Source organism: Staurois parvus, unplaced genomic scaffold, assembly GCF_062004578.1.
Source record: "Staurois parvus isolate SC_StPar_1 unplaced genomic scaffold, SC_StPar_1.0 ptg001192l, whole genome shotgun sequence".
NCBI lineage: Eukaryota > Metazoa > Chordata > Amphibia > Anura > Ranidae > Staurois > Staurois parvus.
This window is the reverse complement of record NW_028318988.1, coordinates 2,825,602-2,851,088: the sequence shown is the minus strand read 5'-3', so window position 1 is coordinate 2,851,088 and position 25,487 is coordinate 2,825,602. Positions and strand designations below refer to the sequence as shown.

Genomic DNA, 25,487 nt, shown 5'->3' with positions numbered 1-25,487 from the left:
CGCCGGAACTGGCGGGAAATTTAAAATTTTTTAAAAATGTCATTTTTGCTGTCATTGCTGTTTCAATGCATTTCACATATATTTTGTCCCTACTGCTTTGTCCGGCGCCCTGCCTGCATTTTGACTGTTCTTTCTGCCTGGAAACTGAGAAAAGTCCATGGCGTCCAAAAAGCGTCCCTTTACGTCAAAAGCGGTTTTAGAGCAGCGATAGTAAATCAGAACCACTTGCAGAATTGAGTGATAATGATTCGTGGGGGAAATTCGTCATCAGGCACTGAAAACGATTTTACGACTTTGCTCAGCAATGTGCGAACTTGGCGCTCTATTTCAAATTTCAGTGTTTTTGGTTTGATTATATTATTGAATTAAATTTATTATTATTATATTATTATTTTTTATGATTATTTATTAAATTATAATTTATGATTTCGTGTTTCAAATTTTATCATATCCGGAATGTTTACTAGACTCTTGTTCGGACAGATTTCAGTGAGTTATTCCTAAAAATTACAGCCTACAATAAAGAACTATATATTTCCATGCAAAAAAATGGTACCGCTTTCAGCACCAAAAATCGGAAAGAATCATACCGCCGAGGAGGTTAAGGAAAGAAAAATAAAGAATGCCTTAAAAAATAAAATTGTTACAAAGGCATTGAAGAAATGTAATCAGGGAAATAACCGTGCATATGTCATGTAAGGGGGAACCAAATACATTTCTGGGTATTTCTAGGTTGTACCCAATGTTGGTTTCCTAGCTGCAGATACCAGTATATCACTGGACCAGCTAAACCCACAGTGATATGTACCCAGATGTCTAAAAATAATTGTGTTTGAAAGGGTTGCCTTGGCAGTTTACTTTGTAATATAAACTTATCAAAAGTTTATTCTGGTCAAATGCGAGAGAAAAAGAGTGTAGAAAGTAAGTAACAGAGAAATGAAGAGCATTGTATTTTATTATTTACCTAATTTTGCTTTTACCCAAAAGAGGTACTTCAATAACTTCCCCTCCACCCCATTTTGTGTCCTCTTATCTGCTGTTTAGGGTTGTACCTCATAAAAGTGTTCATATGCCCACAAAATCCAGCTTTTCCCTGCTGTGATATGCTGCTCAATTGCCCCAGACTGGGTCCCGTTCCACCATCTTTCCCTTTGATGCCATTAGAGCCCAGCTGCTTCTTCTTGATGCAGCTGACCATTGATTGTGTGCACGAGTCCTACCCACCAGCTGCTGTGAGTCCCTGATCCTGTTGCCTCCTGGGGTGTCCCCTTCACATACCGTGAAGGAAATAAATATTTGATCCCCTGCTGATTTTGAATGTTTGCCCACTCACAAATAAATGATCGGTCTAAAAATCAAATGGTAGGTGTATTGTAACACTGAGAGACAGAATAGCAACAAAACATTCAAAAGAAACGCATGTCTAACAAGTGATGACTGATTTGCATGTTCATGAGGGAAATAAGTATTTGATCCCCTTCACAAAATATGACTTAGTACTTGGTGGCAAATCCCTTGTTGGCAATCACAGAGGTCAGACGTTTCCTGTAGTTGGCCACCAGGTTTGCACACATCTCAGGAGGGATTTTGGCTCAATCCTCTTGGCAGATCCTCTCCAAATCATTAAGGTTTGGTGACTGAAGTTTGGCAACTCGAACTTTCAGCTCCCTCCACAGATTTTCAATCAAATTAAGGTCTGGAGACTGGCTAAGCCACTCCAGGACCTTAATGTGCTTCTTCTTGAGTCACTCCTTTGTTGCCTTGGCTGTGTGTTTTGGGTCAGTGTCATGCTGGAACACCCATCCACGACCCATTTTCAATGCCCTGGTTGAGGGAAGAAGGTTCTCACCCAAGATTTGACCCTTTGATGCGGTGCAGTTGTCCTGTCCCCTTAGCAGAAAAACACCCCCAAAGCAGAATGTTTCCACCACCATGTTTGACAGTTGGAATGGTGTTCTTGGCAGCATTCCTTCTCCTCCATACACTGCGAGTTGAATTGATGCCAAAGAGCTCGATCTTGGCCTCATCTGACCACAACACTTTCCACCAGTCCTCCTCTGCATCATTCAGATGTTCAGTGGCAAACTTCAGACGGGACTGGACATGTGCTTTCTTGAGCAGAGAGACCTTGCGGGCACTGCAGGATTTCAATCCTTGTCGGTGTAGTGTGTTACCAATTGTTTCCTTGGTGACTGTGGTCCCAGCTGACTGGACATCATTGACAAGATCCTCAAGTGTAGTTCTGGGATGATTTTTCACTGTTCTCATGATCATTGACACTCCACAAGGTGAGATCTTGCATGGTGCACCAAACCTAGGGAGACTGACAGTTGTTTTGTGTTTTTTCCATTTGCGAATGATTGCACCAACTGTTGTCACCTTCTCACCAAGCTGCTTGGCGATAGTTTGCTAGCCCTGTCCAGCCTTGTGTAGGTCTACAATCTTGTCCCTGACATCCTTGGACAGCTCTTTGGTCTTTGCCATGGTGGAGAGTTTGAAATCTGATTGTTTGATTGCTCCTTTGGACAGGTGTCTTTTATACAGGTAACAAAATGAGATTAGCAGCACTCCCTTTAAGAGACTGCTTCTAATCTCAGCTTGTTACCTGTATGAAAGACACCTGGTAGCCAGAAATCCTGCTGAATGATAGGGGATCAAATACTTATTTCCCTCATGAACATGCAAATCAGTCATCATTTATTAGACATGCATTTCTGCTGAATTTTTTGTTGCTATTCTGTCTCTCAGTGTTACAATACACCGAACATTCGATTTTTAGACCGATCATTTCTTTGTGAGTGGGCAAACATTCAAAATCAGCAGGGGAGCAAATATTTATTTCCTTCACTGTATCCCAGGAGGTTGCAGGAGCAGGGACACCTAGGCGAGAACGGTGGCAGTGGGGAAGGCCATAGCAAAACTTTTAAAACATTTTTTTAAATTTAAAAAAAATGTAATTTCGATACTGTGGGAGGGTGAGGAATGGAGGAAGTTAAAGTGTAAGTTCACCTTTTCAGAAAAAATAAAAATGTGAACTAACACTGTACACCCTCCCCACCCCACTTGTCCCCATTGTACTTGTCCCCATGGGTGATGAGCTGTCAGTGTCGGCAGACACGGTGTAGTGGTCTGGGTATTCAAAATACCCACTTTTCTCCCTCTTCTCTGTGCAGCACTTCTGGGATGGATCAAAGTGATAGTGTGCCGGTGCTAACCAATAAGAAGCGCTCTGATCTGTCCTGAAAGTGCTGCAAAAGAAGAGGGAGAAAAGCAGGGATTTCAAATCCCTGAACCACTGTTCCAGTTATGTGGGCAGTAATAGCTCATCCCGCATGGAGGTAAGTGCAGCAGGGACCATGGGCCAGTGTAGTGATTTGTCATCGGCTGTGTCCCATTGAAACAGCCAGTGACAGATCACGCTGGTACGTGGCCCCGTGGCCATGTGCAAAGCACTTTCCACCAGGCCGTCAATCTGCTATGGCCAGGCAGAAAGGTGTTAAGCAATTTTGTAATAAACTGACTGAATTTTAATTGTTGTCTTGTGGTGTGCCAATAAAGTCAGTCCATACATTGGAGACTAGCAAGGGGAGGTATTATCTTCCCTTCCTGGTTCCATTTTCTTTTTTCTGATACACTGGGATGTGGCACTTTGGAAGACTGTATTACTTTATTATAAGTATTGAGCAAAGTTACAAAGATGGTAAATTTCCTACAAAGGAGTTATGAACCAAGTATGTTATTTTGACTTTCCCAAGATGTTGTGCAGATTGTGTGCAATTTTTATTCTGAGAGCCGTGGTCCTTATGCCATAAATCAGAGGATTAACAGTAATAGATGTATTCAGACCACTCATAGAGATGACAACATGGGCAACAGTTGAGAGAGAAATGCTGCCTAATCTATACCTAAAGGCAATAAACATAGTTCCAACCATAAAAATGGAAAAGGCAATTACATGAGTAACCAACGTTTGGGCGGCTTTCTGAGAGGCTTCCCTAGGAAGTTTGAGACAGATGACAATCGTCCTTATGTAACAGTAAATGACCACAAGCACAGAGATAATCACAACGAACAAAGCACATACTGTTCCATAGATATTATTGACTGTGATATCACCACAAGAAAGTCGATTGAGAGACATGGTCTCACAGTAGACATTGTTGATATTTACTGCGCAAAAGGTCAACCTTGCCGTTAACAATACAACTGTACCTGTTACCACAAGAACAAAAACCCATATGGAAAGTAGAAACTTTTGACTTGTCAAGTTTGTCATCAGCATGGGGTACCTCAGAGGGTGACCTACCGCCAGATATCGGTCATATGCTATAATAGTGAAAGTAATAATTTCAGCAGCAGAATAACTCTGGATGCAAAAGCCTTGAAGTAGACATCCGGAGAGGGAAATAGTTGGATTTTTACACAATAAGTCAATCAACAGCTTGGGGAGGTAAGATGAACTCCCGACCATCACGTTGAAGACCAGTCCACATATAAAGATGTACATCGGTTCATGCAAACTTTTCTCTGTCCAGGTTACATAGATAATAAATAAACTCACAAAGAGAGAAGTTGAATATACTGTAAAAGCAAGTAGAGCGTATAAGTATCTAAATGGTTCCATCTCAATAAGCCCCAAAAGGACAAAATTGGTGTAGGTTGTTATGTTCTCCATGGATAGAATTGGGGATAGACTTTCTTTCTTGCAGTGCACAGTAGACAAATCATAACATTGTATTTCAATTAGGATACCATGAAGGAAATTAGAAGAAATATTCTACTCTGTGGATACTTTAAATGTGGTTGTGGCTACAGGACTTTCCTCTACACTTCTATATATATCAGAAGACTGAAACATTCCAAACCAGACAAGCTTTTATACTGTAGGTGAAGCTTTGCTTTGAATTAAGATCGCACTTTTTCAGCAACTGCAAAAAATCCTTCCAGTGGGACCATTAGCTGCCACAGCTGGTATCCTAATTAGTGTCAGAAATATATTTAGCCATGGCTACGTAAAACCGAACTTCAAGAAGTAAAAAAAAAAGAATGAATAACCTTTTTTTTGTCAAACAGATATAATACACTTTTTGTGGTATATTTAACAGACCAAAAATATTTTTTTTGTTAGAATTTACATACACTTTAACCCCTTGCCTACTGGGCACTTTTACCCCTTTCCTGCCCAGGCCACTTTTCAGTTTTCAACACTGTCGCACTTTGAATGACAATTGCGCGGTCATGCAACACTGTACCCAAACAAAACTTTTAACAATGTTTTGAGACAGAGCTTTCAGTGGTATTTAATCACCACTGGGATTTTTATTTTTGCTAAACAAACTAAAAAAGACTGAAATTAAAAAAAATTCTTAGTTTCTGTTGTAAAATGTTGTAAATAAGTAATTTTTCTCCTTCACTGATGTGCACTAATGAGGCTGCAGCGATGGGCACTGATAGGCTGCATTAATGGGCAATGATGAGGAGGCACTGGTGGGCACTGACAGGCATCACTGATGGGCACTGAAAGGCAGCACTCATATATCTCACTGATAGGCGGCAGTAATGGGCACTGATAGGCAGCACTGACTGGCACTGATAGGCAGAACTGACAAACACTGATAGGCGGCACTGAGTGGCACTGATAGGCAGCACTTACTGGAACTGATAGGGATCACTGAAAGGCAGTTCTGATGGGCACTGATATGTGACATTGATGTTCACTAATGGGAACTGGTATGTGGCATTTATGGGCACTGACAGGTGGCAATTAGGGGCACTGGCAGGTGGCACTGATGGGGCTACACTGATCATCAGGGCACTGATTATCAGTGCCCTGATGATCAGTGTACATGTCCCCTCTGAGGAATGCTGATTACCGGCTCTCCTCTCCTCGCCCGCTGTCAGTGTGAGGAGAGGACTGCCAATAACTGGCATTTCCTATTTACATGCAATCAGCTATGATTGGACACAGCTGATCACATGATAGAGCCAATGTCATTGGCTCTTTACTACGATCGGTGATCCGCTGTGTCTGAGGGACACAGCGCACCACCGATCACCGCATTGTGAGCCCAGGGGGGGCACGCATGCACAGCTAGAGTGGGAGGATGTCTTCCCAGAATAAGAGAACCGCCACCCTCCCGTCATTTCCTTATATTGCGGGCGGGAGGCGGTAAATACACATTCCCAATTGGAAAATAACTGTACAGTACTATCCCTAAAATTTATGCATTTTATCACAATCTTCAAATAGCAAGTTTCAATGGAGGACAGGAACAACCTGGTTAATGCATAGATAAATACAAATACAGGGCTTTTTTAGAGTAGGGTACAACTCCTAGATCACTGTCACAGGATTATCCACTGGGCACTCTTCAGTGAGGGAGACACAGACTCACAAGAACACTGGACAGTCTTCCCTCCAGTCTCCTCTGGGTATTCTTCAGTGAGCTATAGCCCCCCCTAAAACTTAAACTATAGCTGGAACCTGGCAGGGCTGAACCTAGGATCTCGCAGCCACTGCTCCAGGCTTCAAACTATTTATGGGTGCTCCAGCCTCCTACTAGACAACTTGTCAAGGGATTGGAGGTGTCATGAACTTGGGGCTGCAGGAGAACCATTGCCCAATGAACTCTGTGTTTTTATTGTGTTTTCAAGTTATCCAGAAGGAGCTGGTCATTAGTTGTTTTTTTATGCCTATTCAGTTACCCATCTAGCCTGGGCACTCCATTAGCATTTCACTGGTCCTAGCCACATTCACATGGAACCGTATAGAGGCTAGGGCCAGTATGAATACATGCTAACTTTACTAGGAGTCACTTCGAAGGATCATTTTCCTGTGACATCGCTCTTTTGGAACTATGCTCTCCTTTTGGTGGGACATGGGCCAGTGTGGTTACTGAGAGGGAGCTTGCTTGAGAACCTTAGAATTTTGGTATTACATTTCACTGGAGTTTGGTAAACATGGCGATAGAATTGTTGCCTGGTTATTCTATGGACAGCACTCAGGTACCTTTTAACCAGCTGTCACTCCGGCCCCGTCCATGCACAGCCTATCAGTGCCCATCATTGCCACATAACAGTGCCACCTATCAGTGTCACATATTAGTGCCCATCAGTGCTGCCTTTCAGTGCGAACCAATGATGGCTATCAGTGCCATCTATATATCATTGCTGTCTATCAGTGCCACATATCAGTGCCCATCATTCATTTTTTTTTTCCATAAAGTCTTTTATTGAAAACAGATGGTATCAACAACAATAGCCTTTCAGAATCATTTTCAAGTAAAAACATTACATCAGAAAGAAAGAAAATGTGTAGAGCAGTCATATACAGTCAGTGTACAACAAGATACAATCCAGTCCAACATTGAGTGAATACAGAGGAATAGGAGTATGCAAACCATATTCTGTCGGAGGATTAGTTCTATCAACCTACTGGTATAGGTATAAAGAACAATCAATAATGTAACTCCATCCTCAGCTGTAGTACACCAGGATTACAAATATGGCAGGACTGTAGAAAGAGAAGAGAAAAAAAGAAGAAAAAGGAAGAGAGAAAGAAAAGAGAAGAAAAAAAAAACCAAGAAACAAGCGAGTAGCAAACAATTGGTCCTCCTCTCCCACAAGCACATGACCTATAGCCTCAGAAATTCCAAAATTCCAACCCCCCCCTACTGAAAATGTCTGGTGGGGAAAACCGAAGAAGGGCATCTCTAGATGACCAAAGGAAGGTCACTCAATCAATCATTCAAACACTTCCCAGATAATCCGCAGTGAACTTAATGTGAATCCAGTCAGACCAAATTGTGTGAAATTTCTTTATATTTTCACATGAAACATAAATAAGCTCTTCCATTTCCTCAGTTTTATTAATTCTCATAAACCACGTTCTAATCATTGGGACAGTCTGTGAGCACCAGTGGAACGGTATACACATTCTAGACGCATTCACCATGTGCATGGCTAGGGATTTGAAATATGCCCTTCGAGGAAGGGTAGAGTGAAGCAATAGATATTGAGATGGAGTGAAATTCAAGGGTAACGCAGTAATTTGATAAATAAGTTTATGTACAGCAGACCAAAAGGGTGTCAGAAAGTCACAACTCCACCATATATGAAGCATAGATCCCTCCTGTCTGCCACATCTCCAACACAGATTAGATACTAAGGGGTGGCATTTATGCAGGAGCACTGGAGTCCTATATTATTAAGTTCTAACTTTGTAGGCATTTTCCTGAACCACTACGTTAAGGTAGCCCTTGTGCACAGACTCAGTAAGCTTTTCCCTGACATCATCCGTAAATGAGAGTTGGAGCTCCTTTTCCCAAGCCCCTCTCGCCTTATCCGGTACATCCAAAGAGCAAGCCAGCAACATGGAGTAAATTGTCGAAAACAAATGGTATTGGGGTCTCTTTCGAATACACAAGGATTTAAAAGGCATTAGGGATCTAGACCACGGTTGTAGGAAATGCTTAATTTGTCTCAAGGTCCAGGACGAGAAGGTCTTAGTAGAGGAGATGGACTCAAGACATGTAAACAAGACAAATTTCCCGGAAGAAAAAAATGACAGCTCAAAACATCTCTGTGGGGCCACTCTAAATTTAGGAACGTGTCTGAGAGCTCAGGAGGAAAATCTTTACTATCTCAGAGGGATGTTAAAGAGCCAGGACTAGACAACAAAATTTTTAAGTGACACGCCTATAAGAGGGTGGTGTAGCATGTCTTTCAATTTTGAGCAGAGGTCCAGGGCAGAAACTGCAAATTTTGATGACACAAATCCTTCTCCAGATCCACCCATGCTTTCCCCACAGCATGGATACACCTGTCTGTGGCGGAACCATTCTACCTCTGCTTCCTCTTGCGGAGCGATGCAGCATCCGCGGTATAGTCTCAGCCAATGGTCCCCTTTTCCGGCTAGTCTTCCAGCACTCTGCCAAGGTGGGTATTAAAGCTTAAAGACAATCCTTCCCCGATATCACAAGTCAGAACTTCTTGTAGGGTGAATGAATGCATCGCTTTATTGAACACAACTCTACTTATACAGTACATGCTGCCCCCTCCACCCCCACCAGACAGTCTTGCACCTGGTTCCCCACCCACACCCAAAACTCTACAGTACAATACAGCAGTAATCAGCACAGTATGAAATCTGGATAAGTAAAAGGCTACAAGTCCCCATTACCCAAGCAAACTGCAGAATGCCTGTCTACATAACAGCTGCTAAACATATACAGTTTTAAAAAAGGCAGAACGGGAAGGCCACTTAACAAGGGGATAACACCGGAATGGAAAGGGCAAAATGTTATCACAAAGGGATGGTTCTTCACAAGGCTCCCCCGTTGGGTAACACCCACCAGACCCAGCGAGACCTTCAAATGGGTCCACTTGGGGCTGATTGGTTCAAAGGGTTACTTCACCAACTCGGTTTGCCAGAACAACCCATCCGCATTGGCATTTTGCTTCCCCGGTTGGTACTGGATGGTAAAGTTATAGGGTTGGAGGGCCAAGCTCCACCGCAGCAGCCGACCATTGTCCCCAGAGACCTGGTTTAGCCATGGGGTTGTAATCGGTGAGTACGGTGAAGGAGCGCCCGTACAGGTAGGGCTTCAATTTCTTGAGTGCCCATACCAAGGCAAGACATTTTTTCTCCACAGCAGCGTAGGCCACCTTCCGGGGTAACAAAGTTTTACTTAGGTAGGCCACTAGATGGTCGTTCCCATCATCCCCAATTTGGCTCAGAACAGCGCCCAATCCAGAGGTGGAGGCATCTGTGTGAACACAAAACTGTTTGGAAGGGTCAGGAGCGGCCAAAATGGGAGCATGGACCAGGTCATGTTTGAGCTTTTGGAAAGCCATTTCACACACTGGGGACCACACAACCTGTCGGGGCAGATTCTTCCAGGTCAGATCCGTTAGGGGTTTAGCAATGGTGCTGTTGTTGGGGATGAATTTACAGTAGTACCTTGCAGTGCCTAGGAAGGCAAGGACCTGGATCTTGGTTCAGGGAGTGGGCCAATTTTCTACCGCTTCCACCTTTGCTGGTGCCGGTCATTGCTTCCCACATCCTACCCAATGTCCTAGATATTGGCCCTTGGACACCCCAACATGGCATTTGTCAGGTCGGATGGTCAGCCCTGCTTGCCCAATGCTATCAAGCACTTCCCAGAGGTGTCGGAGGTGATCCTCCCAACTATCACTGTAGATAGCTATATTGTCTAGATAGGCGCAGGAGAAGTCCTGCAGCCCATCCAGCAGCTTATCTACAATTCTCTGAAAGGTAGCTGGGGCGTTCTTCATCCCAAACGGCATGACTCTGGACTGGTACAAGCCGAACGGGGTGATGAATGCCAACTTTGGTACCGCGCCTGCATCCAGTACCCCTTGCAGAGATCGATGATGGTAAGGAAATTACCTCTGGCCATCCGGTCAAACAGCTCATCTATCCAGGGCATGGGTATGCATCTGTCATGGTCCAGTCATTGAGCCTCCTGTAGTCCACACAGAACTGGATGGTTCGGTCCTTCTTGGGTTCCATGACCACTGGGGAGGCCAGGGGTCTGTCAGAGGGCTCTATCACATCTAAATCTAACATTTCCTTAATCTCTTTCCTCATCCCTCTGACGGACTTGGGCACTCGGTAGGCTGCCTGCTTCAGGGGGGCCTGACCCTGCGTGTCTACCCGTTGGGCAGTTGTGGTGGTGTACCAGGGCAGGGACGAGAACAGCCCTTGGCACTTTTGGAGCAGTTGGCAGGCCTATTCCTGAGCCTCGGGAGGCAGCCATGTGCTGATATCTACGTCCACTATACTCAGCTTGGACTGTCCGTCCCCCCAGCAGCCCCGGTAGAAGAAGCGTTTCTGAGTCATCGGTAGCCAGAGCGCAAATAGCAGCTACACTCTCCTCCTGTCGTTCGATGAACGGTTTCAGCATATTCACATGGAAGGTTCACCAGATCCTTCCATCCGAACAGCGAACTACAATGTATGTGGTATCACAGAGTTGATCCACCACTTGGTATGGGCCCTGCCAGGCAGCCTGTAATTTGTCATGCCTGACTGGTTTCAAGGCCAACACTTTCTGTTCTAAGTGAAACGTTTGGTTTCGGGCAGACCGGTCATACCACCAGTTCTGTTGGCTCTGGGCGGCCTCTAGGTTGTCCTATACTAGGGTTGTCAACCATTGAAGCCTATCCCTGAGCTCCAGCACATAGGCCACCACTGAGGTCCCCTCCTCGGCCACTACTCCCTTCCAGTGTTTGCGTAGGAGATCCAGGGGTCCCCGAACCCTCCGGCCGTACAGCAGCGTGAAGAGAGAGAACCCAGTGGACTCCTGCGGTACCTCTTGGTAGGCGAACAAGAGGTGGGGGAGATGCCGCTCCCAGTCCTTATGGGACATGGTGAAGGTTCGGAGGAGCTGTTTCAGCATACCGTTAAACCGTTCGCAAAGCCCATTGGTCTGGGGGTGGTAGGTAGAGCTGTACAGTCGTCTAATCCCGCATAACTTCCAAAGTTGTTGGGTAAGCTTGGCCATGAACTGCGGGCCTTGGTCGGTCAGGATCTCCCAAGGAAATCCTACCCGAGTAAAGATCTGCAGCAGGGCTTGAGCAACCATTTCTGCCTGCACTATGCACTTACTCAGCGCTATGGCCTCTGGATACCGGGTGGCATAGTCGACAATGGTCAAGATATTCTTCTTGCCCGTGAGACTAAGCCATTTCAGGGGCCCCACTAGGTCCACAGCGATATGGCTGAAAGGTTCCCCGACTATGGGTAGGGGCCACAGAGTGACCCTGGGCCTGTCTACCTGCTTCCCTACCTTCTGGCAGACCTCAGAAGAACAACAGTATTCCCGAACATCCCCCGATATTCCTGGCTGGAAGAAACTCTGGGTTAAGCGATGCAGGGTCTGTTGATTGTCCAAATGCCCAGCAAGGGGAATATCATGCGTAATCTGGAGGAGATCGCACCGATACTTCCTCGGCACTACCATCTGCCGGTGAGGTATTTGGGCAGCGCCCACCCCCGCTAACCCGTGGACTCTGTACAACTTGCCCTGGTCCCATTCATACCTCACATCTCCCAATCCCCCAGGATCACTCCCAGTTCTCTGTCTATAGGGGTCTAAGGTCCGGTCACAGGCTGTTTCTTTAGCAAAATCAGCGGGGGAATCCCAGGTCACGGGCGAGATCATCAGGAGGTGGGTATTCAACTCTTACCGGAGCCTCGGCAGGTGGAGCGGCAGCTTGCTCCCTAGTCTGGCGGTGAGTGGTGACCGGGTGAGCTTCGGCAGGGGTTTCAGTTCCAAAAGTGGAGACCAGGACTCCCAGATCATTTCCAAGGAGAACCTCAGATGGCAGGTTCTGCATTACTCTAATTTCAACGTCCTTGGCCCCGGCCCCCCAGTTCAGATGAGCCCTTGCGGTAGGAATCCAGTAGACATAACCTCCCACTACCAGTACGGCCACAGACCACCCGGTCTTGACCCTGTCTGGTATCAGTTGGGGTTGGACTAGGGTGAGGGTGGCTCAGTGTCCCGTAATCCTTGGGCCTGACGGCCGTTAACATGGACGACCTGTTGGTGATGTTGGCGAGTGTCTGGGGTGGCAGCCTCGAGAGGGTTAGCCTCATTAAATACCTCGATGTCCTCATCCTTGGTTGTAAAATTCCCCCATGAAGAGGCAGTGTCACTGGGGTTGTCCTGCAGGCAGTAGGCAGAGGCTCGACCATAGGGAGTGGTGGGTCTGTTGGAAGTGCCCCAAGGGGGTTGGCTGGTCTGGGGCCTCAGTGGATTCCGGGGGCAATGAATGCGGATGTGCCCTGTTTGATTGCAGCCCTAACAGCGTGGGCCATACTTCCTTTTGTTGGAAGGTGTGGGTGGTCAGAGGCATTCTCGGGTGACCGGAGTGAGCACCACTGGTTGTAGACAAGGTGCAGGGGGAATGGCGGGCTCGGTTAGCCTCCTGTTGTCCAGGTACTCATCTGCCCAGCGACTAGTGTCAGTGTCAGGGTTCTGTCCACAGCAGAAGTTCTAGGAGACCAGTACCCTGCATGGCCGTAGAAGTGCACGTTGGCAAAAATCCATGCGCATTGGCGCGAGCCGGAACACGTATGCGCATTGGCGCATAGTTGCGCACATATTGGCCTAGTTTGGCGCCAGATGGCCTTTATAAGGAGGCTTATCACTCCCTCAAGTTGCTGGTTGATCTCTGGCTCCCCAGTACCATTGTCTGTGTTCCTTGCTTTAGTGATTTCCTGTTACCGACTCGGTTTGCTCTTGGACCTGTCTTCTCTGCCTGACTCCTGACCTGACCCTGGCTTGGCTAACGGATATTCTCTCATGAGCCCGGCTACTCTTCTGACTACGTCTGCTCCAATCTCCAGCTGGCACTTGACCTTGGCTTTGAACCGACTATTCTGTGGTCCTCTGTTTCCCTGAAGGCTTGCATACCTCTCAGAGGCGCCACCTGTCTGCGGACTCCATTCCAGTGCTTTTCTCTTTTGACCTTGCTACTACTGAAGAGGTCACTAAGGTTTTCTCAGAAGCCCGTCTCACTACCTGCCCCCTGGATCCTGTCTCCTCACAGCTACTATGGTCACCCTCTTCTTCTATCCTTTGCTCTCTCACTCACATCTTCAATCTCTCCCTCTCTAATGGTGCCTTCCCCACCCCTCTGAAGCATGCACACATCACTCCCATACTTAAAAAGCCCTCCCTGGACCCTATTAACCTGAACAACTTAAGACCCATCTCCTTGCTGCCATTTACCTCTAAACTCTTAGAATGCTTAGTCTACAATCGCCTAAGCTCCTACCTCACTGACAACAACCTTCTTGACCCTTTACAGTCTGGCTTTAGCTCACTACACTCCACTGAAACTGCCCTACTAAAACTCACTAATGATCTACTAACTGCGAAAACCAATGGCCACTACTCCATACTCTTACTACGTGACCTCTCTGCAGCTTTTGATACTGTTGACCATCCGCTCCTCCTTAAAAAACTCCACTCTCTTGGCCTGCAAGACTCTGCTTTCTCCAGGGTTCGCCTCCTACCTATCGCAGCTCTCCTTCAGCGTTACCTATAACTCTGTCTCCTCCTGTCTACTCCCTCTTTCTGTAGGGGTCCCTCAAGGTTCTGTCCTTAGACCCCTTCTCTTCTCTATCTACACCTCCTCCCTTGGTCACTTGATAAACTCCCATGGCTTTAACTACCATCTATATGCTGATGATACACAAATTTATCTTTCTACTCCTCACCTCACCCCTTCAGTCTCCTCTCGCATTACGACCCTACTAAGTGACATATCAGCATGGATGTCACTCCACTTCCTCAAACTCAATCTTTCCAAAACAGAGCTCTTAGTATTCCCTCCAGCCCGTGCCCCCTCCCCTGACTTCTCCATCAAGACCAATAATACAACCATCAGTCCCTCCCCTAATGACAGGGTACTAGGTGTAATCCTGGACTCCGATCTGTTCTTTCAGCCCCAAAGCCAATCACTGTCCAAATCATGTAGACTTCACCTCCGCAACATCTCCAAGATACGCCCGTTCCTAACCACGGAAACCACTAAGCAACTTATTCACTCCCTGGTTATCTCTCGCCTTGACTATTGTAACTCCCTCCTCATTGGCCTACCTCATTGCAGGCTATCCCCTCTTCAGTCTATCATGGATGCTGCTGCCAGACTCATCCACCTTACTAACTGTTCTGTATCTGCCACCCCTCTCTGCCAATCCCTCCACTGGCTTCCCATTGCCCAACGAATAAAATTTAAAACATTAGCAATAACATATAAAGCCATTTATAACTCTGCCCCAAATTACAACATCAATTTTGCCTCCAAATATCACCCAAACCGTACTCTCTGCTCCTCGCATGTCCTCCTGCTCTCTAGCTGCCTTGTCTCCTCTTCCCATGCTTGTCTCCAGGACTTCTCCAGAGCTTCCCCCATCATCTGGAACTCTCTACCCCAATTTATCAGGCTATCACCTACTGTGCTTACTTTTAGGCTATCTCTGAAAACCTATCTCTTCAGGGAATCCTATTCTACCCTCAGCTAATAATGGAATCTTCTACTCCTCCTACCAGCCATCCCCCTCAGTTACTACCTTTTGTACCACTAGCCCCTCCCTTTTAGATTGTAAGCTCCAAGGAGCAGGGCCCTCCTAACCCTCTTGTATTGAACTGTATTGTTGTTGTTTTGTCCCCCGTTATATTGTAAAGCGCTAAGCAAACTGTTGGCGTTATATAAATCTTGTACAATAATAATAATATTAATAATAATAATAATTAAAGCTCAAAGACAATCCTTCCCCGATAAACCCAAACCACGAGTCGGAACTTTGTGTAGGGTGAATGAATGCATTGCTTTATTGAACACAACTCTACTACATGCTGCCATTAAGCCCTGTCCCCGCCACCCCAACCAGACAGTCTGGCACCTGGTTCCCCACCCACACCCAAAACTCAGTACAATACAGCAGTAATCAGCACAGTATGAAATATGGATAAGTGAAAGGCTACAAGTCCCCATTACCCAAGCAAACTGCAGAATGCCTGTCTACATAACAGCTGCTGAACATATACAGTTTTAAAAAAGGTAGAATGGGAAGGCCACTTAACAAGGGGATAACACCGGAATGGAAAGGGCAAAATGTTATCACAAAGGGATGGTTCTTCACACTGTCTACAACACAAACTAATTGGCAGGCCAGGTAATATCTATGGAGGTCTGGGAGACCAATACCCCCTTTCAGTTTTGGGAGAGTGAGCCCGGAGTATTTAATACAGGGCATCAAGTATATACAGTAAATTGCTAATAAAATTAAATAATTTATCAATCAATGATACACGCGAATACTAAAAAAAGGTGAACACTCCAACTGCAAATGATAAACAGTGATCTCTACACAGTGCAAGTATTGATTCACCAACTGAACCAATTAAGCATTACAACCAAAACGTGATATAATACTCCAAGATGTGCAAAATCAAGTGAATCACTCCAACTGGTGCAACAATGGATAATTACCCTTAGATGAAAAACGGCTTCCAGCATGAGGAGTAATTAAGTGTAGTCCTAATGTGGCAAACAAAGATGGCCGCGATCGCACTTCCGGTTAAGCCGGGTGAGTGCGTCAGACGTCACGTGTCCCAACGCGTTTCGTCACTTCCTGGACTTTTTCCCTTGTGAACGTCTGACGCCTCAGCATGATGTCTCATGCTGGAAGCCGTTTTTCATCTATTTTAATGTAAGCTACCTAATAAATATTGTTATATTTGGAATATATACAGTCTTTAATCTCCAATTTACTTTATGAGGACCATGGAAAAACTATAACAGAATATTAAGAAGCCTGGAAAGTGGCAGTATCCATTGGTTGGGGGAAGGCTTGAAAATACCTACATAGGGTAATTATCCATTGTTGCACCAGTTGGAGTGATTCACTTGATTTTGCACATCTTGGAGTATTATATCACGTTTTGGTTGTAATACTTAATTGGTTCAGTTGGTGAAACAATACTTGCACTGTGTAGAGATCACTGTTTATCATTTGCAGTTGGAGTGTTCACCTTTTTTTAGTGTTCACGTGTATTATTGATTGATAAATTATTTAATTTTATTAGTAATTTATATATATATTTTTTTTTCTTCTTCACATGCATGATAGTGCACATGGTATGCAGTTTGCATGACACACTATTTGTTGCACTGTGTTTGTTTAAATTTAAAAGGTAATACACTATCTTTAGTTTATATTTTTTTTTTAAGTCCACGGAGATTTTGGGATACATTACGTTGGACTATTACATACAGAGTGACACGATGTGATTTGGAGGTGGAAAGAGAAATTGTTTTGGACATTTATGGGACTTTAAAATAATTTTTTTAGTTTTTTTATCATTTAATATTTATTTATCATATTTTTGCTTTTATGTTGTGTAGATGTTAGGATTGGGTTAGATTGCATTATCACAAAGAAGAGTTTACAGATTATATTTACTTTCAAGGGTGAAAGGTTTTTCTTTTCTTCTTAGGTTAGGAGTTAGTGTTATAGTTGGGAGTGTGCAGAGTTATTGGTTACTGTATACCAAGATAGGTAATAACGCGGTCTTGCCAATGAAATGGGAAGTGTTCCATACATTGAGCCACAACAGACTACAGCAAGGAGACATTCAGAGCATAGGATTTGTGGAAGTTGATCTTCAAATTAGAAAGGGTATGGAAACGGTCTAATTTGCGTAGCAAAAAGGCAAAGAGAGCTGAGGTGACTGTAAAAACAACATGAGATCATCGGCAAATGCAGCCATCTTGTATTCCCTACCTCCTACTGAAAGGCCCTTCATGTCTGTATGCAATCAAATTCTATTCAAAAAGGGTTCCAGCGTTAAAACAAAAATTAAAGGGGAGAGAGGGCAACCTTGTCAGGTGGCATTGGTTATACGAAAGGCCTCTGACAAGTGTCCAATACAATATATTGGCCACCATCCTGGGAAGCAATCCGACCACCCGAAGAATCTTTTGCATATAAGACCACGCAACCCTATCAAAATGCTTTTTCGACATCAAGAGACAGAAAAAAAACCCGGGGTTTGACTGGCCCATCACTCTTGTTTAGTTTGTTTAGCAAACAATTAAAAAAAAAAACCCAGTGGTGATGAAATACCACCAAAAGAAAGCTCTGTCTCAAAAAAATAATAACAATTTCATATGGTTACAGTGTTGCTTGATAGCGCAATTGTCATTCAAAGTGCGACAGAGCTGAAAATTTGTCTGGGCAGGAAGGGGGTGAAAGTGCCCGGTAGGCAAGTGGTTAAAATATAAAGGGCACAATGTTTCACAGTCAGGGGCGGACTGACAACTCATGGGGCCCCCGGGCAATAGGGGATCATGGGGCCCCTGTGTCCTTACTCACACTCAAACCACACCCAAAAAGGCCTATGAAAGGTACCAGGGGCATCTCATGGGGCCCCCTACTGACCCCGGGCCCTCGGGCAGTGCCCGAGTTCCCAAATGATCAGTCCGCCCCTGTTCACAGTAAGATTACTTTGCCAATCAGTTAGTACAGAATGGGAGCAAATCATCAACAAACTCCAAATACGTAGCAATAATATATGATTTACACATCTGTGTATACCTTACTTGTCTGATTTTGTTTCTATATTTAGTTGCAATCTGCATACCTTTTATGTCCTGATGAAGGGATCTTACTGCAAAACACATTGATATCTGGATTTGGAGAGGCCTACCTTTATAACATACAGTGTATTTAATATACAGTTGTGCTCAAAAGTTTGCATACCCAGAAATTGTGAAATTTTGGCATTGATATTGAAAATATGACTGATCATGCCAGAAAATGCTATTTTATTGAAGGATGATGATCATATGAAGCCATTTATTATCAAATAGTTGTTTGGCTCCTTTTTAAATCATAATGATAACAGAAATCACCCAAATGGCCCGGATCAAAAGTTTCCCTCCCCTGGAATGTTTGGCCTTGGTACAGACACACAAGGTGACACACACGGGTTAAAATGCCAGTTAGAGGTTAATGTCCCACATCTGTGTCTTTTTAAATTGCAATTAGTGTCAGTGTATAAATAGTCAATGAGTTTGTTAGCTCTTACATGGAAGCACTGACTAGGCTAGATACTGAGCCATGGGATCAGAAAAGAACAGTCAAAAGTCCTGCGTAACAAGGTAATGGAACTTTATAAAGATGGAAATGGATATAAAAAGATGTCCAAAGCCTTGAATATGCCAATCAGTACTGTTAAATTACCTATTTGTTGTGTTGTTGTGGCAGTGATCAAGGACACTGACTGGTGAAAGTATGTAAAAAAAAATAAATAAATAATAATAATTTGTATTTTTTTTCCATTTTTTTTTTATTTTTTCTCTCTTTTATTCCATTTTTTTACTTTTTATTATTATTTTTTTCAACACACTGACCAGAGCAATACAATGTTATCATAGTAACATTGTACTACTCTAGTCAAGTGATCAAGATTTTTTTTTTTTTTTACACATTATGACTGCTTATACTGCTTATATATTTCATTGATGTTAGCAACCATTTTTACTGAATTAAACTGATTCATTCAGTCTTTTGTTGTGATTATCTGTGATTGGCCAAAGCTCATCACATGGTTCAGATGGGCTGTGATTGGCTCTGTCTGCACCATGTGACCGCTGTGACCAATCACAGCTAACAACACAATTTGTAAATAATGGATGACATGAAAGGAAGCCATCCACTGTATACAATTGTCGTGTGATTTGCTGTGATTGGTCACAGCAATCACATGACACTGGCAGTGGGCCAGTGTAGTGATTTGTCATTGGCTGTGTCCCATGGACACAGCCAGTAACAGATCGTGCCGCTGCATGGTCCTGTGGCTGTGTGCGAAGCACTTTCCGCTGGGCCATCAATCTGCTATGGGCAGGCGGAAAGGTGTTAAGCAATTTTGTAATAAACTGACTGAATTTTAATTGTTGTCTTGTGGTGTGCCAATAAAGTCAGTCCATACATTGGAGACTAGCAAGGGGAGGTAATATCTTCCCTTCCTGGTTCCATTTTCTTTTTTCTGATATACCGGGATGTGGTACTTTGGAAGACTATTACTTTATTATACACATTGAGCATAGTTACAAAGATGGTAAATTTCCTACAAAGGAATTATAAACCAAATATTTTTTTTGAATTTCCTAAGATGTTATTTTGAATTTTCCTAAGATGTAGACAATTTTTATTCTGAGAGCCCTGGTCCTTATTCCATAAATCAGAGGATTAACAGTAATAGATGTATTCAGACCACTCATAGAGATGACAACATGGGTAACAGTTGAGAGAGAAATGCTGCCTAATCTGTACCTAAAGGCAATAAACATGGCTCCAACCATAAAAATGGAAAAGGCAATTACATGAGTCACCAACGTTTGGGCGGCTTTCTGAGAGGCTTCCCTAGGAAGTTTGAGACAGATGACAATTGTCCTTATGTAACAGTAAATGACCACAAGCACAGAGCCAATTGTGATGAACAAGGCCCATACTGTTCCATAGATATTATTAACTGTGATATCAGCACAAGAAAGTCGTTGGAGAGACATGGTCTCACAGTAGACATTGTTGATATTTACTGCGCAAAAGGTCAGCCTTACCGTTAACAATACAACTGTACATGTTACCACAAGAACAAAAACCCATATGGCAAGTAGAAACTTTTGACTTGTCAAGTTTGTCATCAGCATGGGGTACCTCAGAGGGTGACCTACCGCCAGATATCGGTCATATGCTATAATAGTAAAAGTAAGAACTTCAGCAGCTGAGTAAGCCTGGATGCAAAAGCCTTGCAGTAGACATCCAGAGAGGGAAATAGATGAATTTTTAGACAATAAGTCAATCAACAGCTTGGGGAGGTAAGCTGAACTCCCAACCATCACGTTGAAGACCAGTCCACATATAAAGATGTACATCGGTTCATGCAAACTTTTCTCTGTCCAGGTTACATAGATAATAAATAAACTCACAAAGAAAGAAGTTGAATATACTGCAAAAGCAAGTAGAGCGTATAAGTATCTAAATGGTTCCATCTCAATAAGCCCCAAAAGGACAAAATTGGTGTAGGTTGTTATGTTCTCCATGGATAGAATTGGGGATAGACTTTATTTCTTGCAGTGCACAGTAGACAAATCATAACATTGTATTTCAATCAGGATAAGATGAAGGAAATAAGAAGAAATATTCTACTCTGTGGATACTTTAAATGTGGTTGTGGCTACAGGACTTTCCTCTTCACTTCTATGTATATCAGAAGACTGAAACATTCCAAACCAGACAAGCTTTTATATTGTAGGTGAAGATTTTCTTTGAATTAAGATCGCACTTTTGCAGCAACTGCAAAAAAGCCTTCCAGTGGGACCATTAGCTGCCACAGCTGGTATCCTAATTAGTGTCAGAAATATATTTAGCCATGGCTACTTAAAACTGAACTTCAAGAAGTATAAAAAATTAACAGCTTTTTTTTGTCAAACAGATATAATAATATATTTTTCGTGGAATATTTAACAGACCAAAACAATTTTTTATTAGAATTTACATACACTTTAACCCCTTGTCTACTGGGCACTTTTACCTGATAATTGCATTGGTGATGGAGGCCAATGGAGAGAGGGCTTCCCTTGAGGCTAAGTTCCGGACTCCCCTGAGAGTGGGACAGCGGGAGCCAGACCCAACATTGCAAAGGTCGCCTGTAGGAGTGCTGGTTGGTGGTCCACTCAGAAGCACAGCTGGTGCACGGAGATAGGTCTGCAGACAGGAGGTGCTTGCGCATGGTATGCAAACCCTTCCGGCATTTAGATGTTTACTGGGTAGTCGGTTCAAGCCAAGGTCAGATACCAGGTGGGAATCAGAGCAGACGTAGTCAGATGGGATAGCCAAGGTCATACACAGAGGAGCGAGAGAGAGAGGGTATCCGTAAGCCAAGCCAAGGTCATATCAGGGGTAAAGCAGAGTAGACAGGTCCAGGAGCAAGCCGAGTCGGTAACAGGAAATCACAGGTCAAAATCACAGGAAACAGGAACAATGAACAGGGCACAGGGAGCTAGAGATCATCCAGCAACTAGAGGAAGTGATGAGCCTCATTATAAAGGCCGTCTGGCACCAGACTGAGACTGATGTGTACTTCTGTGGCCATGTAGAGTACTGGCAGAAATGCCAGATCTTCCAGAACTGGACAGGACCCTGACAGTGCCCCCCCCTAAAGGGCAGCCTCCGCATGCCCACCTTGGCCATCTTTTCAGGATACTTGGTGGGTACCCCTTCCATCTGACCAGGTACTGGATTTGTCTTCCCCGCCTTCCGCAGTCCAGAATTGCTTAAACCTCGTATTCCATCTCCTCCCCAACTGTTATCGGCGGAGGAAGTGGTTCTACTCTACTTGGAAAAGGATCAGGAACAGTTGGCTTGAGTAGGGAGACATGGAAAACTGTGTGGATCTTGTATGATTCCGGAAGGAACAGCTCAAACGCCACTGGATTGATTTCCCTCTTGATCCAGAAAGGGCCAATGTATCTTGGACCCAACTTACGTGACGGGCATGGGAGTTTGAGATTGGCAGTTGATAGCCAAACTTTGTCTCCAATCTTCAGATGAGGGTTTTCTCTCCGTTTCCTGTCGTAGTGTTTCTTATAATCAGCCTGGGATTTCAGTATAGACTCTCAGAGGACTTTACAGTTGTTCTGTAGCATAGAGAGTCTGTCTGGTACTGCGGGTACCGAAGCTTCAGGAATGGTGACAGGTATGGAGGAAGGGTGGAATCCATAACTGGCCCAAAATGGCAACTGGTTTGTAGCAGAATGAACTGAATTGTTGTAAGCAAATTCTGACAATGGGAGTAAGGATGCCCAATCATCCTGAGAAAAAGCAGAGAAGCACCGTAAATATTGCTCCAAATTCTGGTTTGTTCGCTCCGTTTTCCCATTACTCTGGGTATGGTAGGTGGATGATAAGCAAAGTTCCACCTTCAGGGCTTTGCAGAGGGCTCTCCAGAACCTGGATGTAAACTGCACCCCTCGGTCTGAGACGATATTACTGGGCAGACCATGTAACCTGACAATCTCTTTGATGAAGGTTAGTGCAGTCTCTGGTGCGGATGGAGTACCCACCATTGGTAAAAAGTGGGCCATCTTGGATAGCCGATCCACGACTACCAGAATGGTAGTAGTAAACCCCTCCTAGGGCGGCAAATCCACAATGAAGTCCATTGCGACCATCTCCCAGGGACGATCAGGAATGGACAGGGGCCTCAGCAACCCCCAGGCCTTGGCTTTGTGTCAGGAGCCGACTGGCGGTAGCCTCTAGCGCCCCACAGACCAGAATTCCTCAGGGCGCGGAATCTAAGCCCCAGCCTGCTGTTTCACCAGAGCCCCTGATGGTGGGGATGGACTTCGAGCAGACTGAGACCAGGTCGCGGCCCCCGGGTACAACCAACTGTGGTAGAGGTAGTTGCCATTGGCAAGTAACAGGTGAGAGCCTGATGTGAAGAGGCGGAGTGTAGCGTATTCAGACAGGCCAGGTTGGTAACAGCGGAGGGAACGGTACAGAGCAGCAGGCTAAGAGTAATCGGGTCGCAGGCCAGGTTCAGCAACGGGTATAATAATCAGGATCAGGCAGAGAATAGTCAGAACGAGCCAAAGGTCAACAGGATCAGGGCCAGGCTGGGTCGGCAACAAGGCAATCACTGGAACAGAACGAGCAGGAACACAGGAACAAGACCATACAGCAATTTGGGTATGCACAGGGCTGGTTTAAATAGTGTGCCCTGTGCTGTTATTGGTGCCAAGCGCACGTTCGCGATTGCGAGTGCGCATACACGACCGCCGCTGTTGCCTATGCCCTAGTGCCCGCCGGCTAATGCATATCGGCATTCTGCACATGCACAGACCCGTGCACCGCCACGATCCCTGACATTGCCCCCCCCCTAAGGGCAGCCTCCGGATGCCCAACTGATTTATTCTCTAGCGGAGGTCTTGACCTACGATCCAGGAAGGAATCTGGAATTGCAGGCTTCAGCAGGTATACATGGAACACCAGGTGTATCCTGAAAGATTTGCGCAGTGCTAATTCAAAGGCTACTTCATTGATCTGCCGTCTCACCCGGAATGGGCCCATGAATTTGGGTGCCAATTTTCTTGATGGGAACGCCATCTTTAGATTGGTCGTTGCTAACCAGACTTGATCTCCTGGGCGCACGACCAGCTCCTCTCTCCTCCTTCTATCAAAGGCCTTCTTGTTATCCTCCTGGGCCTTGGTCACTGCCTCCTGTAACAACTTGTTATTGGATACAAAGAAATTTAAGGTATCTTGACCCGCCGGAACCAAGTTTTCTGAAATCAGGTCAGGCAGGAACGTGGGATGAAAACCGTAACTGGCGAAAAATGGGGACTGCTTAATGGCGGAGTGACTTGCATTGTTGTACGCAAATTCTGCTTAGGGCAGGAGTGCCAGCCAGTCGTTCTGAAGAAATGAGGTGTAACACCTGAGGTATTGCTCCAGCATTTGGTTGATCCGCTCAGTCTGCCCATTCGTTTGCGGGTGGTACGTAGAGGAGAAGGATAGTTTAATTTCCAAGATTTCACACAAGGCCTTCCAAAACTTTGACGTAAATTGGACTCCCCGATCCGAAACTATATTCTTAGAAACCCCATGGAGTCTTACCACTTCTTTAATAAAAATTTGTGCCATCTCAGGAGCAGAAGGTGTACTCTTCAGTGGCAGGAAGTGGGCCATTTTTTATAGGCGATCCACCACCACGAAAATTGCAGCATGATTCTGTGAAGGTGGCAACTCCACTATAAAGTCGATGGAAATCATGCTCCATGGCCTGTCGGGCACCAGTAAGGGATGCAATAAGCCCTAAGCTTTATTCCTGGTGGGCTTATTCCTGTTACAGATGTCACAGGTCTTCACATACGCTTCACAGTCTTTAGCCATACTCGGCCACCAAAATGTGAGTTGTATCAATTCCAAAGTCTTGTATACTCCAAAGTGGCCCGCCAATGGGTGGTCGTGGCAGTAGCCCAGGACCAGGGTCCGAGCCTCTTCAGGTACCACGATTTGTTCCCCCTTCCATAGGAGTCCCTCTCTGCTCTGTATCGAGACTCCAGGTGGGTTTGGGGCCCCCAAGGATGCAGCTTGTAATTTAGACAAAAGCTCTGATTGCAGAAGTAAGAAGTTACCTGCCGGCAGGATGGTATCTGGTTTAGGCGTTTCCTTAGGATCCTCGAACATACGAGAATGCGTCAGCTTTTGTGTTTTTAGAGCCGGGTCGGTATGTTATGTGGAAGATGAATCTTGAACAAAACAAAACCCATCTGGCCTGAAGGGGTCTAAGGCGCTTAGCCGTCCTCAGATACTCTAAATTTTTTTGGTCCGTGTAGACCAGGATCGGGTGCAAGGCCCCCTCCAATAGGTATCTCCACTCTTCCAGTGCTGACTTAATTGTCAAAAGCTCCCGGTCTCCAATATCATAGTTCTTTTCTGCCAGAGTAAACTTCCTAGAAAAGAAGGCTACTGGGTGCATAAGCTCCTTCACCCCCTTCCTTTGTGACAGGACCGCCCCAACCGCATTTTCGGATGCATCTACCTTCAGTATGTAAGGTAGAGATGCATCTGGGTGGCTCAAGATGGGAGCTGCCGTGAACAATTTCTGCAGAGTTTGAAAAGCCACCTGTGCTTCTGGCGTCCAGTGAAAACGTACCCCCATTTTTGTGAGTTGAGTGATGGGGGATACCAGGCCTGAGAAGTTCTTGATGAACTTCCGGTAGAAGTTGGCGAAGCCAATGAACCGCTGGATGCCTTTCTTATCTGTGGGCACTAGCCATTCCAAGATAGCGGAGATCTTCTGGGGGTCCATGGCGATTCATGTAGTGGAAATAATGAGTCCCAGGAATGGGATGCTGTGTTGCTAAAAGCTGCATTT

At 44.9% G+C, this 25,487-nt stretch overlaps 2 protein-coding genes across 2 annotated transcripts; both read right to left on the bottom strand.

The window, feature by feature from the left end:
- Window positions 1-3,736: 3,736 nt before the first annotated feature.
- On the bottom strand, window positions 3,737-4,697 carry LOC149438419 (olfactory receptor 51E1-like). The gene has a single exon (XM_089659938.1). The coding sequence runs from the start codon at window positions 4,673-4,675 to the stop codon at window positions 3,737-3,739; it is 939 nt and encodes a 312-aa protein (XP_089516064.1). The 5' UTR covers window positions 4,676-4,697.
- A 15,016-nt stretch (window positions 4,698-19,713) lies between these two features.
- On the bottom strand, window positions 19,714-20,727 carry LOC149438418 (olfactory receptor 5AP2-like). The gene has a single exon (XM_089659936.1). It carries the CDS (start codon window positions 20,647-20,649, stop codon window positions 19,714-19,716), a length of 936 nt encoding a protein of 311 aa, XP_089516062.1. The 5' UTR covers window positions 20,650-20,727.
- Between the last annotated feature and the right edge of the window lie 4,760 nt (window positions 20,728-25,487).

Excerpts from the sequence above, each read along its gene's own strand:
- LOC149438419 (XM_089659938.1), bottom strand. The coding sequence starts at position 4,675 with ATGGAGAACATAACAACCTACACCAATTTTGTCCTTTTGGGGCTTATT.
- LOC149438418 (XM_089659936.1), bottom strand. The coding sequence starts at position 20,649 with ATGGAGAACATAACAACCTACACCAATTTTGTCCTTTTGGGGCTTATT.